The sequence below is a fragment of the Penicillium chrysogenum genome (genome assembly GCF_028827035.1).
Source record: "Penicillium chrysogenum strain IBT 35668 chromosome Unknown utg000001l_segment0_segment0, whole genome shotgun sequence".
NCBI lineage: Eukaryota > Fungi > Ascomycota > Eurotiomycetes > Eurotiales > Aspergillaceae > Penicillium > Penicillium chrysogenum.
Window position 1 is genome coordinate 1340608 of NW_026622749.1, and position 14110 is coordinate 1354717.

Below are 14110 nucleotides of genomic sequence, written 5' to 3' on the forward strand. Positions count from 1 at the left end.
ATATAGACGGGATATATGGATACGATGTGTATGAGTTGGACAGAGAGAAGGATTGAGCGCTATGTCGGTTGATCCGACAGAGCCAAGAGAAAATGAGTGGAAAGGACTGAAAGGCTTTTTCGGAGAAAGCGAGAAAGCGAGAGAGCGAGAAAGTCATGAGAGCATCGTTATCATGCGGCAAAAGAGAAACATCCCCGCTTGGATTGGTGAATCATCCCAAGAGAACGTTGATTCCATCCTAATAAGCCTCAACCGAGCGCGAACGAAGCTGCATGCGCGCACGAGACAACGGCGACAAACTATTCCCGTAGTGGTTGGAGGAACCACCGCGGCGAATCTGCTGAGGCCAGTACATGAGTTTCTGCGCCTCATCCGGCGAAGCAGCATCGATCACATAGCGGACGTTGTTCTCGTCGACGCCTTCGATCTGCACGCGCGGCGGGGGAGTCGGGTTGGGCAGGTGAATGATATCATCGTCACTGTCTTCATGCGAGGTATTACTCGAAGGAGCTGAGTGAGCTTGCATACAGTAGACTGTCGCGGGGGCAAAAGGCACGTCGGGGGCCGAGCAAGGCATGGCGGCGAGGTTGCTAATGGATTCCGATTGTCCTCGTTTGCGGGATACAGAAGGCCCTGCACAGCCGGTTGAGATAGGCCGCTGTTCACTGCTTGCGCGCAGCACGTCCAGGTATGTGATTGGCTCTCCGGATCCGGGGCGGGTGATGATGGGGTCTTTGTGGGGTTGGAATTCGGCCAGGAAACCTGGGGTTGGGGCTGGGGCGTCGGTGTGTCGACGGCGAGTTGGGGAGGAGACTTTTCGTAGGAGGCGGTCGTAGCCGACGCTGGTTGAGATGCTACGGCGGGTTTCGGGGTTTCTCTTGTGCTTGTAAGAGTTCTTGCTCATGAGGCGGTTCTTCGCTGAGAGGCTTCGGTGAAGTCCGGTTGATGGTCTGGAGTCGTTGCTGAACTCAGTTTGGTCTGACGACGGTGTGAATGGAGGCCCTGGGGCAGGCACGGGGACTCGGCGGAATGCCTCGTGGGAATTGACCTCGCGGACTATAGCGTCCTGCAGCGTCTCGTAAGTTGGGTGGGAGCCTCGGGCGGACGCATAAGCCTTGCTGAAAAGGTCCATCATGTCCGAGGCTTTGAAGCGTGAAGATGATTTTGGGGGACTGATTGGACTGGGAACTGGCAGAGGACTGTTCATGACTTCTGCGATGCTAGGAGCCTGCTTCAATTCGCAGATCGAGGGTGTTGGCGGCTGGATGGCACGGTGCGCAATCTTTGGGCGTCCTTGGGCAGCTAACTGCGTGTTGATGGAGAGTCCTCGCGCATTCTTTTTAGAGCTTAGCTCTGATAACTGTGGCGGGGGGAGCGATCTTTGTGTCGTGTGAGCTATGGTAGCGGGTGGTCGTGGCACCGAAGGAGCCTCGGCGGCGCCAGCACTATCACCCATTGGGGTAGGAATTGTAGGGCTGTCAGGCAGAGGAGTGTTGCTCCACCTTTTGCCTTGTTTATAGGCAGGAGGAACACCCAAGCGCTGGACAGGAGTTGGGGGTGCATCTTCTTGAGGGACAAAGCCTTCGTCCGCAGAGAGGCTCGGTGCAGATCTCCGGGGTCTAAGGTAATTGCCAAGGTGGGACTGTGATCGGGGAGATGAAGTGCCCGAGCCATCGCCTGGGGAGAGCTTTGTCCGTAGATTTTCTGCTGATGCCCAGCTAGGCTTCCCTGGATCCCGCTTCCTGGCTTTGCGCCGTTGGCTTTCTGGAATTCGTACTCTACCAGGCGCAGCTGGCGATGACCGAGAACTTATGTGAGACAAAGAGCGATCGGGGCGGTTATATTTCGCAATGTTCCTGTCAGCCACATCCTCTTGGTATAGGGCCGAAAGTATACCCGACCTGGCGAGTCCATTCCTATATTGAATCCGTAGAAACCGGGTCATGTTTCGTTCCGCAACATCTTCGTTGTATGCGCTGGCAGGAGGAGAAAGTGATTCCGGGGTAGTTGCTTGATTGTGCTCCGTAGAGAATAGAGCAGCCATCAAGTCGATATGTCGGCCATTTTGGGGTTTGGGTGGCGCGAAAGTAGAGCTGAGAGGCCGTAGTTGGGATTGAGAAGATGTCGGCCGTTCCAGTTGATCATGTAGATCTTCGAATTGCTTCTCGATCTGATCAAAATGATGAGCCACATCTAGTGACCGCGAATCTCTGGATGAGAAACCGCCCTCAAAGTGACTTCGTGCAGGCGAGTCAACCGCCGTGTGAAAATAGGGTTGATCTATGTCATAGCCCTCGAGTCCAAGGCTAGTTGCCGGGCGAGGAGTCTTGTCCGTCAGGAATAGCTTCTTCAGTCCAACCATGTTGAAGATTCGAAGTAGATAGTAGAATTGAAGTAGATATCAAGCGCAAAAGCGGCGCGCAATTGGAAAACGAAGGGCAACGGTAGTGTAGACGGGAAAAAGATAAAATAAAGATAAAATAGAATAGTGTCAAGCTAATGATCAAAGGAGCGACGAGACCAGCGGTCATCAAGGATTGAACAAGTTGATGTCATGGCATCCAAGCTCGAGGAATTGAAGACCGTCACACGGTCCAGGTATCATATCATAGTGGAAAGGGAAAAATAAGAAAGCCAAGTCAAAGACACAAAGTCCCGAAGAAAAAGTAGAAAAGGGCTCCAGTACGGAGTAGTTATCCTGTCAAAGCAGAATGCAGATCTACCGGTCTTGTGTCTGGATCAGGGGGGACCCGGTCTTCTCCATCCCTAAGATGAGGCGTGACGGTTCCAACGCTAAAATTTTAAGGATATATGCCATTTTTCTTTGTTTGGGAATTTGTCTCGGTAATTTCCCGGCAATTGCAACTCGAAGCCTTTCTACGACATATCCTTTCGAGTCTCGAGAGACTTTTTTGTCGTCCACTCATGTCTTTCTCAAGGGCTGCATCAGAATGGGATTCTGCAGCGAGTGGACATTTCCTTCTCAGAAAACGTCTAGGCTGCATAATAGGCTGAGAGCCGAGCTGCCCCATCCGAGGCAATGATCCACACGTGAAGGTTTTTTTTTTTTTTGACAGGATCCATCTCGCTGGGTGATGGGCGAGAATCTTCTCCGATGATTTCCCAATGACATCCATCAGGGATCGTGCGCCAATCAGCGATTCATTGGGAGGTTCGAATACCTAATTATGTCGAGCGGGAGAGAGCGATAGTGGATTGGGGGCTTGAATTGTTGAATTGTGGCATGCGATGGAGCTTCCAATTTCCGCGCAAGCCGGTCATTGGTGCAACGAGGTGATCGCCAGACCGTGAGCCGTCTATGTAGCGGGGGCACACGAACCGAACACCATTTTTGGACCGGGCTGTGATTATTTTGGAATACTAAAATCGGATGGAGCAGTCCGAAAGGCTGATTGGGAAGGATTCAAAGAGAAAAGCAAAAGTCAGAAAGTTAGAGGCGGATCTCGGATTCGTTTCCGTGTGTTCGTGTTGGACGTCCTACGGAGCCCAGAGTACGGAGTACGACCGAGTATGTTGTACGTATGTTGTAGTAGTACTTCGTATGTACTCTGTTGACTCTCAGGGGCAGATTGAGCCGATCTTTCACGTTCTTGCGAAAAAGAAAAAAAACGCTCCAAGTGGAGTTCGACCTGTTCAAGTTCTATTGTAGTCCGTACTTTGTGCAATAAATTGCACTTATACCATGTACCCATCGTGCGTCGTTCATCACGAACTCCTTAGATCTGATGTCCCACGATCGATCGATTCCGATGGGTCTCTTGCACTAGATCGTCGTAACTTGATTAAGGGGAAGCCATTAACCATCTAACGTTGAATTCCATCCCTTTTTCCTTGGCCGTTTCTTTTGAGAATTTCTAGAACGTACAAAAAACATTCTCTAAATTCAATCTGACATCTATTACTCCGTATACATGTGCAACTCTACAGAGTACGGAGTAGCTGCCCCGACCCTACTGTATGTGTTATACCCTGTACAAGTAGCTGCAATGAATTCCACCTCTAGCTGCAGAAAGACATGACGCTGATGGAATACTAATATAAAAGCGAGTACTCCGTAGGAACTTGCTGAAAGCTTAGGCCATCTGTCTGCAACCCCACCGAACCTACGGAGTACTTTGAGAATGATGCTACTAGTAGTGGCATATGTGTCGCGTGACTGGATGGGTGTCAAAGCCGCTCTATCTATAGTTATACACGTAATACGGATGGAGTACCTAGGTAGGTAGGTTGCCTCGTCATATGAAAAGGAATCGTATATATAAATATATATAAATCTTGTCTGGTAGTCTGTGTTATTCAGCTTGTGTAGTGCCCCCCTTTTGTATACGTGTAGTCGAAATACACTTAAGAGGTACATACAACATATACTGGTGCAATACTCGTTACATGGCTGGAGATATTGGATGAAAAAGCCATCAATTGATTCACTCTATAGGCTTGGCATTATAGGTAGTAAATGGGTCTGGTCAAAGTCACTCTCCACCTTCTGCATAGCCCGGTGGTCCAGGGGGATCTCCGGCAAGAGCCCCGTCAAGAATATGGAGGCCTATTGCGACAATAGACGATCCACCAGAAGACGCAAATGTAGGAAACAGAGGTAAGTTATACGAAGTGATCCGGATCACGGCAGACAACATGGAGTGTATCCGAATTATGTTGATATTGCACCTGTGGCGAAATGCTACATCTTCTTGCTTTTTAGGGCATCATCTAGTCCTGTGACACAACTTCAAATTGATTGTTAAACAGAAACACCCAAAAAAAACCTAGCTTATTGCTACATCAATGACAGAGCCTGTAAACTTCATTCATTCGTTATGTGGTGTGACTATCTTAGACTTAGGCAAAAGACCTAGCGATAGATTCCCTCACAGCCTCGGCCAAGACAGTATTAGCGCCACGAGCTGCATCAACAGCCCCGTCAATCAAAGCTTCATGACCCGTACGCCCATCGTTTCTGTCAAGAGCTGCCCTTGAGCTATCACCCTTAAGCCAGAGTTCAGTAATCTCATCGCGCGCAGGCATGTATGCCACCACACAAGCCGACAGAATCGATCGATGTTCCGCCGGGTCAATGTCAAGCATGAGTCGGGGAGCAGACGATGCCGACTGACTTGAGTCATCCGAGACCAGAGCAGCAACACCACCGGACACAAGATCAAGACAGTCAATGTGAGCATCCGCAATGGCGGCAGAAGCCGCTGTGATACAGCCGGCAAGAACGTTCATCATTCCCCATGATGCATCATGCGAGTCGGGAGCATCGCCCCACCAACGGTCATCCTCTGCTTCAATAATTGTAAGAGTAATATCCAGACCACTCTTGGGCCAGCGCTCGGCAATGATGGCGCCACGGAGGGCGGTCTCTAGATGTACGCCAAGGTCACGCTCGCTGGCATCACGGATATGTCCTTTCCGCTTGCGGGCGGCGAACGGTGCGTACTTGACATGAGTGGTGAGAACAAGGTTGGGTGAGAATGCAGCAGAGCGGGGGAGCGGCTTTGGTCCGTGGACAGTGCAAGCCAATTTGAGTGCTGAGGAGGGCGGGATCAGAGATTTGGGGTTGGAGCGGGCGGCGGCGAGGGAAGCGGATGGTTCAAATTCAAGGTATGAAGAGCCTGAGGCAGTTGGAATCAATCCTGTTTTGAGAACTAGCGCATTGAGGGTTAGCTGCGATCAACAAGAAAGCTTGTCGGCGATTCATACAGATTTTCCGTAGTTCGGTGGGTTGGCGCTGGCGCTGAGCGCGGTTTGCGATGCCTGTTGAGGATTCTTGGAGGGATGCAAAGACTGGAGGTCTTGTGCCACCAGGTGGCCCATTGATACGTCTTCTATCCGCCATTTTAGGTGATTTGGCGCAATACTGAAGCTGTCGAGAGATCGCAATGGTCGAAGTCCCAGAAACGGAAATCTTGGGAGTTTGCACTGTTTGTAGGCCCCACCGCCTAGCGCCGTTTGGCTTTTTGGCGACTTTTCTTCGATTTTTTGCTCTTCCCTTTTCCTTCCTCTTCTTCACACACATTCTCGATCAGAGGAAACTCCTTCTAATGTCGATGGAGTTGACTCTTGATGATAATTGATGTATTTACTCCATCTGCCACTAACATACTATATGTGAGTACCCTTCAATCCCCTCCAACCCCGTCTACATGATCGAGAGAGTTCCAACTCCTGTTTGGCGACAAAAAATGGGCCATGAACAAAACATGCATCACCATCTGATAATGACAACAACTTTACTATTGCTTATCAATATTCCACTGCTACGCATCAGGGACTAACAATTGATTAAAGACAGGACCAAAACCCCTCACTTGTTTTCGAGTCCATGAGGAAGCTCTATGAAAATTTCAACTAATAAGGTAAGACAACAATACCTTTTCTCTTTTCCCACCTGCACTCATTATGATGAGAAAACATTTTCAGTTCTGCTTCTGCAAAATTTTTGAAGATAACAAAATACCTTACCAAAAACTCCTGATCCTTCTTGAGTCATTATCCATTGTCTTTCAACCATCCTGTCAATGACAAGAGTGCTGACAAGTCAAAAGATCTAGCTGTAATCCATATAATTGATGTTCAACCTCATCATATACCCAAAAGGTACATCATTGTCTCTATTCCACTGCACGTCTCCCCCAGTTATTATGATGACAACCAGTCTATCCATTCAACGACCTCTTTGAGGACCGCCCCTCAGGTTGCACCCAAGCCGTACAGCATTGTGAGGAATACAGGCTTCGATCCACTGTTTTCCATCTCCCTCATACTGGACCTCTCATGCCTTCTGGTGTGAAAGGGAGGAGGGTTGTGGAGCCTGGAGACTTTGGGCTTGTCGTCGTCTGATTACGTTCCTTGCATTGTTGTCTTGTCCGCGGCATGGTACTGCTATACTTGACTTGTGTTGGTTTCCTAATGCTGGGCTGCTTATCCGTCTTGGGTGACAGTTCGGTGCGAGGGGCCAACAGGGGATGGGATGAGTTAACCGGCTTGACTGAATACTGTATATGCTTCTACTGTTGCTTGCAACTGTGAAGCTACTCCTGCTTGTTTTGCTCTTTCGAGTCTTTGGACTTTCGCTGACAGCATTCAAAGCTTCCCCTAGGTCTGCACTTCGGAATACCATAATATATAGTACAATACACATGCGTATTAACACACTTGCCTTATGAAATAACTTGTTTGTAGTACGTAGCCCAGTAACCGAATTTGATTGTGTATCCCATGAGCATGAGGGTAGCTGTTCCTGGTGGAGTGGTGAAGCTGCATCTATGTCAATGCTGGGGTATGATTCCCTTAAACTGATAGACGAAAGGTAGGAGCAGATGGTTGAGGTTGGAAGCTATCTTCTGGAGGTATCATACAAGCCCCGATGAAGATAGCCACTTTTGTTGTATATTTCACGACATTGCGAGCAGTTTTACGTTTGGCTCTCGCAAGAGTCCTAAAAAAGGCGAATTCAACGATGATAAGCAAAGCAATAGATTTCTCCTAAAGCTATATACGATGAAATAGAGAAGAAAAGTAATCAGCTCAGTCAAAAAGTCCCCAAAAGATGAAAATCACCACTGCCACCCACTCAACCCCTGAAGTCTAAACAAAATCATCATGGGAATCATTACCTTCCTTGAACCTCGCATGATCCATTGCATGCAAGGCAAGTAAACCAAAACAGGACAACTCCTCTTTGCTTCAGAACATGATCTTATCTTAATTATGACATCTCTTTTTTTTTGTGATTTGGTTTTTTCTTGTTGTAAAGCATCAATCGTCGAGCGCCAAATCCATTTGATTGACGCATGTCGTTCAACTCAAGTCGTCTCCTGCCATCATAAATGTATGGCTGGATTGCACGTATCAGGAATCTGCCTCGAGGGTTTATTCCTTGCTCTCCTCGAGTGGTGTCGTCGTGCCATTGGATCTTGACATGCTGTAGGGAGCCTGCATCATCGACTAGTTAGCTTTGGTCCAAGGGCCTAATTTCAGCCGGCTGTTTGATACTCACGAGAACTTTCTTGGCATTGCATATTCTCCAAGCCAAGTTCCGCACGTTGCCATCGGCCTTGACAACCTCAGCTGCCAACTCGATACCAAACCTGCGTGACGAGAGGGGTCAGAATATGATACATCATTGGAAGGAGCATCAAGAAAGGGAGGGAGCTCACATCTGATGGACAGCAAAGACAACACGCTTGGCAAACTTGCCATCCCGTTCAACAAGGGTACCGAACTGCTCATCAACAGTCTCCGGAGCGATTTCAGGATCACGATCGAAACAGTTACGAACAACGGGCAACAAGGCATTCTCAACAGCCGATTCCACGAAAGAATCGCCGTCAGAAATAGTTTCATCCTCATCGGACCGGCGGATACGAATCTCAAATGGTCTCGAGATAGCCATGACATTGTGCATACCGTTGTGGTGGTAGCGGAGTTCAAAGACACCCTGGGTCCAGAAGAGCTTGTCGCCAGCAAAAACGATCTCACCAGACGCGAACTCGCAGGGGTCCTGGCCCTGACGCTCGGACGATGGGATAACAACATCACTAGTGAGGATACCCTTTTCGCATGTCAAGTTGTCATATGCGCCTTCGTTGGTTGCGACCCAGCGGCCTTGCGATGATACACGAGTAACCTCTCGCGAGGTATTGTCTGTCACACGGTAAAGGCCAATCCAATCCTTCTTGCTGTGATGGAGCGGGGCAGTCCATTTGACCCTGATCGGGGAGCCGTACTCAAACGTCAAGTCCTTGAGATCGCCACGGCGGTCCAGGGGCATGCGTGCGTTTGCACCTTCACGACCCTTATTCTTCTCGCTCTCCTCGAAGGACAGAGCACTGGTACCTTCAAGCGACAGAGCATAATCGCGGACGTCGAATCCAGCCAGGTCTGCATCAATTCGGGCGATGGTGACGCGAGCAGGGTACTTCTGGAAAAGCGCAGTGGTATCTTTGACAAAGGTGTTGACTCCCGCAGCGAGCTTCGGTCGGGCATTATCAAGCATCTCCTCGATGAACTCGAAGGAGTCATCGAACATCTTGTCAACACTTCCGTGCAATTGCTTGAGAGAGGGTGGCAGGGACCGCTTCAGACTCTTCACAAGACCCGCATCCTGGCGAAGGCTACGACCGTACAGCTTCTGCATGTGAGGGCGCTCGACGAACTGAATGAAAGCCAGACTCAGGATGTGGCTCAGCAAGGCGAGGAAAGTGACAGCTCCGCTACTGGTGATGAGAACAGCGCCCCACACGCCTGCGAGACCTAGAACGCGCTCTGGGTTGTTGAGGAAGCGGTAAATGCCGTTGTAGGTGAGCTTTGGAGAGTCATCGAAAAAGAAGTCTCCGTAGAACCAGCCAAATTCACCGAGAGACTCGTAGATGCTGACCGAAGTCCAGATTTGCAGACTGATCAGGCCAGCTCCGAGCACGTGTCGGAACAGAACCAGACCATAGCCCCAATCGGCCGGGAATGTGTACATCTTCCACACGGCAGCAATGAAGCTAGAGTAACACAAGATCATGCTGAGATGATAAGTGCCCTTCCATTGGTTCCACGCTTCCTGCGGCGTGTCACCATACTTGACGAAGTGCCTGGTCCAAGACTTGGTGTTGGACTGATTCCGAAGGATATACCCAATACCTACAGAATACCAGATCCTGGAAATAGCAGCAAGGACCACGAACAGCAACTGATACCATGGTGTAGAGGGTGTCAAAGCTGTAATAGAGAATACAAGAAGCTGAACCAGCATGATCGATGAATCGGTGGTTCTATACAAATCCAGGTTGTGCAGCCCCAAAAGGTTGTGGACGGGCTGCGGCGGCTTAACCGAATACGAATATGTCGCGTTGGGAGTTTGGTCTTCAGACGGAGTTGGCGCTGTCGGGGTGTCTAGATCGGTGGGCAAGGTGGAAGAAGAATCCGCACAGGTAGAAGAGCGCTTTCTGGGTGGTGGCGGGTTATAAGTCTTGTCGATGTGCGGGTTCTCCACAAGAACGAGGAAAGCGAATTGTGCTGCATGGGCAATGATCGAGATGAACAGCACTTTATAGCTGGCTGCCATCAGAGAGATTCCGTAGTAGCCCGCATAACCAACCGAGTACATGGGATGAGGCGCCATTTCGAACACGCCATCGAAAGTCAATTCTTGGTCAATGAGGTAGAAGAAATCACCCCAATACCAGGCATAATCCTTGACCACTCGATGGGCATCTAATTTGACCCAGAGGTTAAACAGCACTAACACGATACCTGCGGACCACCGAAGAACAGTCATGAGAATACTCTCGTCAACGGGTTGGTGACCACAAGCTATCGCGAAAAGGCAGTAAGAAGTGAAGTCACACATGAGGATCAAGTCCACAAGACGTCTAAAGACAAGCCAGGTGTTGTATTCAATTGGAGCATTGTCGAACGAGTAATCCTGCGGGATCTTGGTCTCCAGTTCCCGTTTGATCCAATTATACAATTTAGGGTGGGGGTTCTCCCCAGTGGCTGGGTTGACAAAGACTTTGGTCTTCTCCGCCCATCGAATTAGTGTCTTGTGGTGCGACTGATTGTGAAGCAGCCACCCAATTCCCGCATTGTAAGCCAGGCGCCAGAACAGGTAGGTGACTGCAAAGATGGGGATTTTGGCTCCCGCAGGGAGTGCCCAGAGAAACAAAATATGTCCCGCCAATAGAATCAACACCACAAGATCACCAAAGTTCTTTGGTTCGGATGGCAAAAGTAACTGGGAGACCATGTCATGAGTCTGAGGGACCGTAAACACTATGATACGTCAGACCCGGTTAGTAGCGGACTCTTGACGAAACACGAAGGGAGGCTCAAGTGCATGCAGATAAACTCTGTATTCAATTGCAAACATAATTAACACACAGCGAGCTTACCTGTTCCATCGGGAGTTCTCCCAAAGGTCTTCGATGCTTTGCCATCTTTATCTTTGATCTCCCCTTCCCCAACGGCTGTTAAAGCCTCGCGACCGACTGTTGAATCGACGCGTGTATTTCTCTCACGTAGCCCATCAGTATCCTGATGGGCCCCTGTTGAAAGGCCTTGATCCATGGTGTGCCACTTTACAAGGGTGTTGAGAGAAAGGAAACTGTTGAGACAGAATGTGACGACAGAAGCATGTGATACTCGAAAAAGCGGAACTATGCTTAGTCAGTACCAACGGAAACAGGGTCCTATGTTGTATCTTGTTAGGGTTTTGGGTGACAATGGGAGGTCTCTCTCCTTTTTGCTTTCAGAGAAGACAAAGAAAAGAATTTATCGAGGAGACCAATTATTATTTATATCAATCCCGACAAAGAGTGGAACCGTTGAGACTGAAGTCTCTCTCAAGAGATGCGGGCCTCCGAATGGAGCGGAAGGGGAAAGAAATGGGGCCTTTGATCAACCGACGCTAAGTGGCTTTAGTCTTCTTCGCTACGGAGTACTGTTGTTGGGAAAGACTTCGTTCTATTTTGAATTGGCTTTGGACATCCACATCTCCTGTCTATCCATTCCTCTCTTGCCCCATATGTATACAACATCGATCAACAGCGGGGTATCGTGCAGTGCGGCAAGTGCGGCAGAGCCTGTGAGAGTTCTGCGCTCCAATAGCATATACCGTGTACACTTACCGTCTGCATAGATCCGTCCATACGCGCATTTCCCTTTGAGCTCGAGCCCCGTATATAAAATGCATTGTGATCGTGTCTGCATGTTCCATGGGCGAATGGGACGATCCACGGCCAGTGGAGTACTTGACATCATCCAATCTAAATCCCTGGTTGTTGACCAGGGCCAGCATTGAAACCCCTCGTTATGATGCCCAGGCACCGTGGATGTCAATGCCTCCCAAGATTGATAATGGATACTCATAATAGTACCCTGCCGACCTCACTGGGTTGTATTATTAACTACGCGGTATGCAACGAGGGATGATCAATCTAAGCTGCAGCACACCCCCGCTTCTTGTCCTCGCAGCATGCTGCATGCTGCCTTTCGGGCTGTTCTACTGGGCCATGTCCGCTGCAGTGGGGGCGCTTGATCAAGACTCTGCCCCCTGGCTAAATGCTGACAGGGTCCGGGATTATTTTCCTGTGGGGCTATTTATTGTCGAGTAGTTTCCATATGTCCACGGTTAGGACTTGCATATCTGAATGTACAAAGTACATAGAACCCGCCTCGACCTGAATAGGCCTATAGGTTAGTGATAGGCACGTCCTTCGAGATTTGAACGTCTATTTCGGCTTTGTGGGGTCCGTCCCGATGTCATTCCGATGAAATTCTAGTAACTCACACCATCAGAGGCCTGAGACCTAGCCTGTACTGGAGCATACTATTCTTGACGATGCCTCGCCCCACCAAAGGTTCTAGCCCTGAAGGATCTTGAAGGATTCGGGGCCATTGCTGCCTTGTTACATAAGCCAACGGTGCGATACCCCTGGACTGTGTGCTCGTGTTCCTTCTCCTCTATCACCGGAACACTCACGCGTAAGGGAGATGAGTGCATTTAAAGTATGGATGAGATGGCGACCTCTCAATCCGAGCGAGGCCGAAACGGGAGAAATCCAGCGGGAATATGGCCAGCATCACAGCAATCCGCAGTCGTGCGTCTCCATCACTTCCCCTCTGCAAGCTAAAGCACTTTCGACCAGGGAAAGATCCTGGAAGAGTGGGTTTTCATTTGATGGGATCATTGAATGTAATGATAACAACCACTTGGTATTCAACCGCGTCGTTGCACCAATTATTCCAGAAGTTCTGGAGGGCAAGTCTTGCAATTTCTTTGCATATGGCCATTCAGGCAGCGGCAAATCCCATACCATGATCGGCTACGATTTTGAGCATGCGGATGAATTTGGGCTTTGTTTAGCTGCTGCACGTCAACTGGGCGCTGCTCTAGAAGACATCAATTCGAAGGACAGCAACCATCGATTCGGCATTGGGCTCCGCGTGTTTGAACTGCGGAAGAATATCGCTTTCGATCTCCTCAATGAGCGGAATGAGTGCTTTGTCCGCGAGGGATCCGATGGCCGGGTCTACATCCGTGGCGAAACGGAAATGCTGGAGAATGGAAAAGTGAGAGTCCGACCAATTGCTACGAAGGCATGTTGGAGTTTCGAAGAGCTGCACCAGGAGCTACAGAAAGGCCTGAAACATCGCAAGACTGCGACATCGACGGTGCATGATCAAAGCTCACGCACCCATGCCGTGATCGAGCTGGAAATCATCACTAAGGATCTTCTCAATGCGCGTGATCAGGTGGTTGAGCGGCAATCTGAGCTTGTTCCTATAGGGAAACATGCAACTGACGTTTATATCGAGGAACAATCTCGCGCAGTTGTCCAGACTGAAGAGGGGAAATTCGTTCCAAATCCTGATTATCAAATGGATCAAGCACGCGTCGATGCCGCAGAAGCAAAAAAAGCTGAATTTGAGTCTCGCGTGAAAGAAGCAGAAGGGCATGAGTCTGAAGTGTTTGCTACTACCGCTCGCACACATCGATGTATTGGGGGGAAACTTGTGTTCGTGGACCTGGCCGGCGCTGAGTTCCTTTCCAGCACGACTGAGTCTGCGCTCAAGCAAACCCCCCAAGAGAAGCAAGAAGGCAGGCAGATAAATACTGATCTCCTCGCGTTGAAAGAAGTGATCCGAGCCCGATCGAGCAAGAAATCTCGTATCCCGTACCGCTCCTCTCCATTGACCATGGTGCTGCGGGAGCACTTCGAGGCATCCACCGATACTCATTCTGCCATGATCTTGACTGTCTCACCGGAGGCCAGTCAATATACTGCAACGACAAATACACTAAAATATGGAGATCTGGTTGGTTTGGCGAATGGACATAAGAGATAAGGTGGTTTGCTATAGACGGGGTTTTCAAACCATGCTTTATTTCCCGGTTGCTTTGCCTATTTACTACACATGTCGTATTATTCTTCAGAGTTTTATAGTTTCAGCTAGTGTAGCGATCATACGAAATGAAATACTTCACTCTCGGCTTCTATACACTTGCGCCTGCAAGCGCTCCGACACCGCAGATATGCTTTGCCCCGCCAATCGCATCGGGTTTTTAGTCATCCCCGCTTATCAAGCATCA

General features: G+C 49.4%; 4 protein-coding genes across 4 annotated transcripts; 1 reads left to right on the forward strand and 3 right to left on the reverse strand.

The window, feature by feature from the left end:
• Window positions 1-238: 238 nt before the first annotated feature.
• On the reverse strand, window positions 239-2362 carry N7489_000531 (uncharacterized protein; the record flags this gene model as incomplete). The annotated part of the gene is made up of 1 exon (XM_056706286.1): window positions 239-2362. One exon carries the CDS (start codon window positions 2360-2362, stop codon window positions 239-241), a length of 2124 nt encoding a protein of 707 aa, XP_056570588.1.
• Window positions 2363-4860: 2498 nt separating this feature from the next.
• N7489_000532 (3' exoribonuclease family protein) lies at window positions 4861-5863 on the reverse strand (the record flags this gene model as incomplete). The annotated part of the gene is made up of 2 exons (XM_056706287.1): window positions 4861-5672; window positions 5728-5863. 2 exons carry the CDS (start codon window positions 5861-5863, stop codon window positions 4861-4863), a joined length of 948 nt encoding a protein of 315 aa, XP_056570589.1.
• Window positions 5864-7899: 2036 nt separating this feature from the next.
• Window positions 7900-11085, reverse strand: N7489_000533 (phosphatidylethanolamine N-methyltransferase; the record flags this gene model as incomplete). Its single annotated transcript, XM_056706288.1, has 4 exons — window positions 7900-7962; window positions 8027-8117; window positions 8187-10791; window positions 10911-11085. 4 exons carry the CDS (start codon window positions 11083-11085, stop codon window positions 7900-7902), a joined length of 2934 nt encoding a protein of 977 aa, XP_056570590.1.
• A 1425-nt stretch (window positions 11086-12510) lies between these two features.
• Window positions 12511-13866, forward strand: N7489_000534 (kinesin family protein; the record flags this gene model as incomplete). The annotated part of the gene is made up of 1 exon (XM_056706289.1): window positions 12511-13866. The coding sequence occupies one exon, from the start codon at window positions 12511-12513 to the stop codon at window positions 13864-13866; it is 1356 nt and encodes a 451-aa protein (XP_056570591.1).
• Between the last annotated feature and the right edge of the window lie 244 nt (window positions 13867-14110).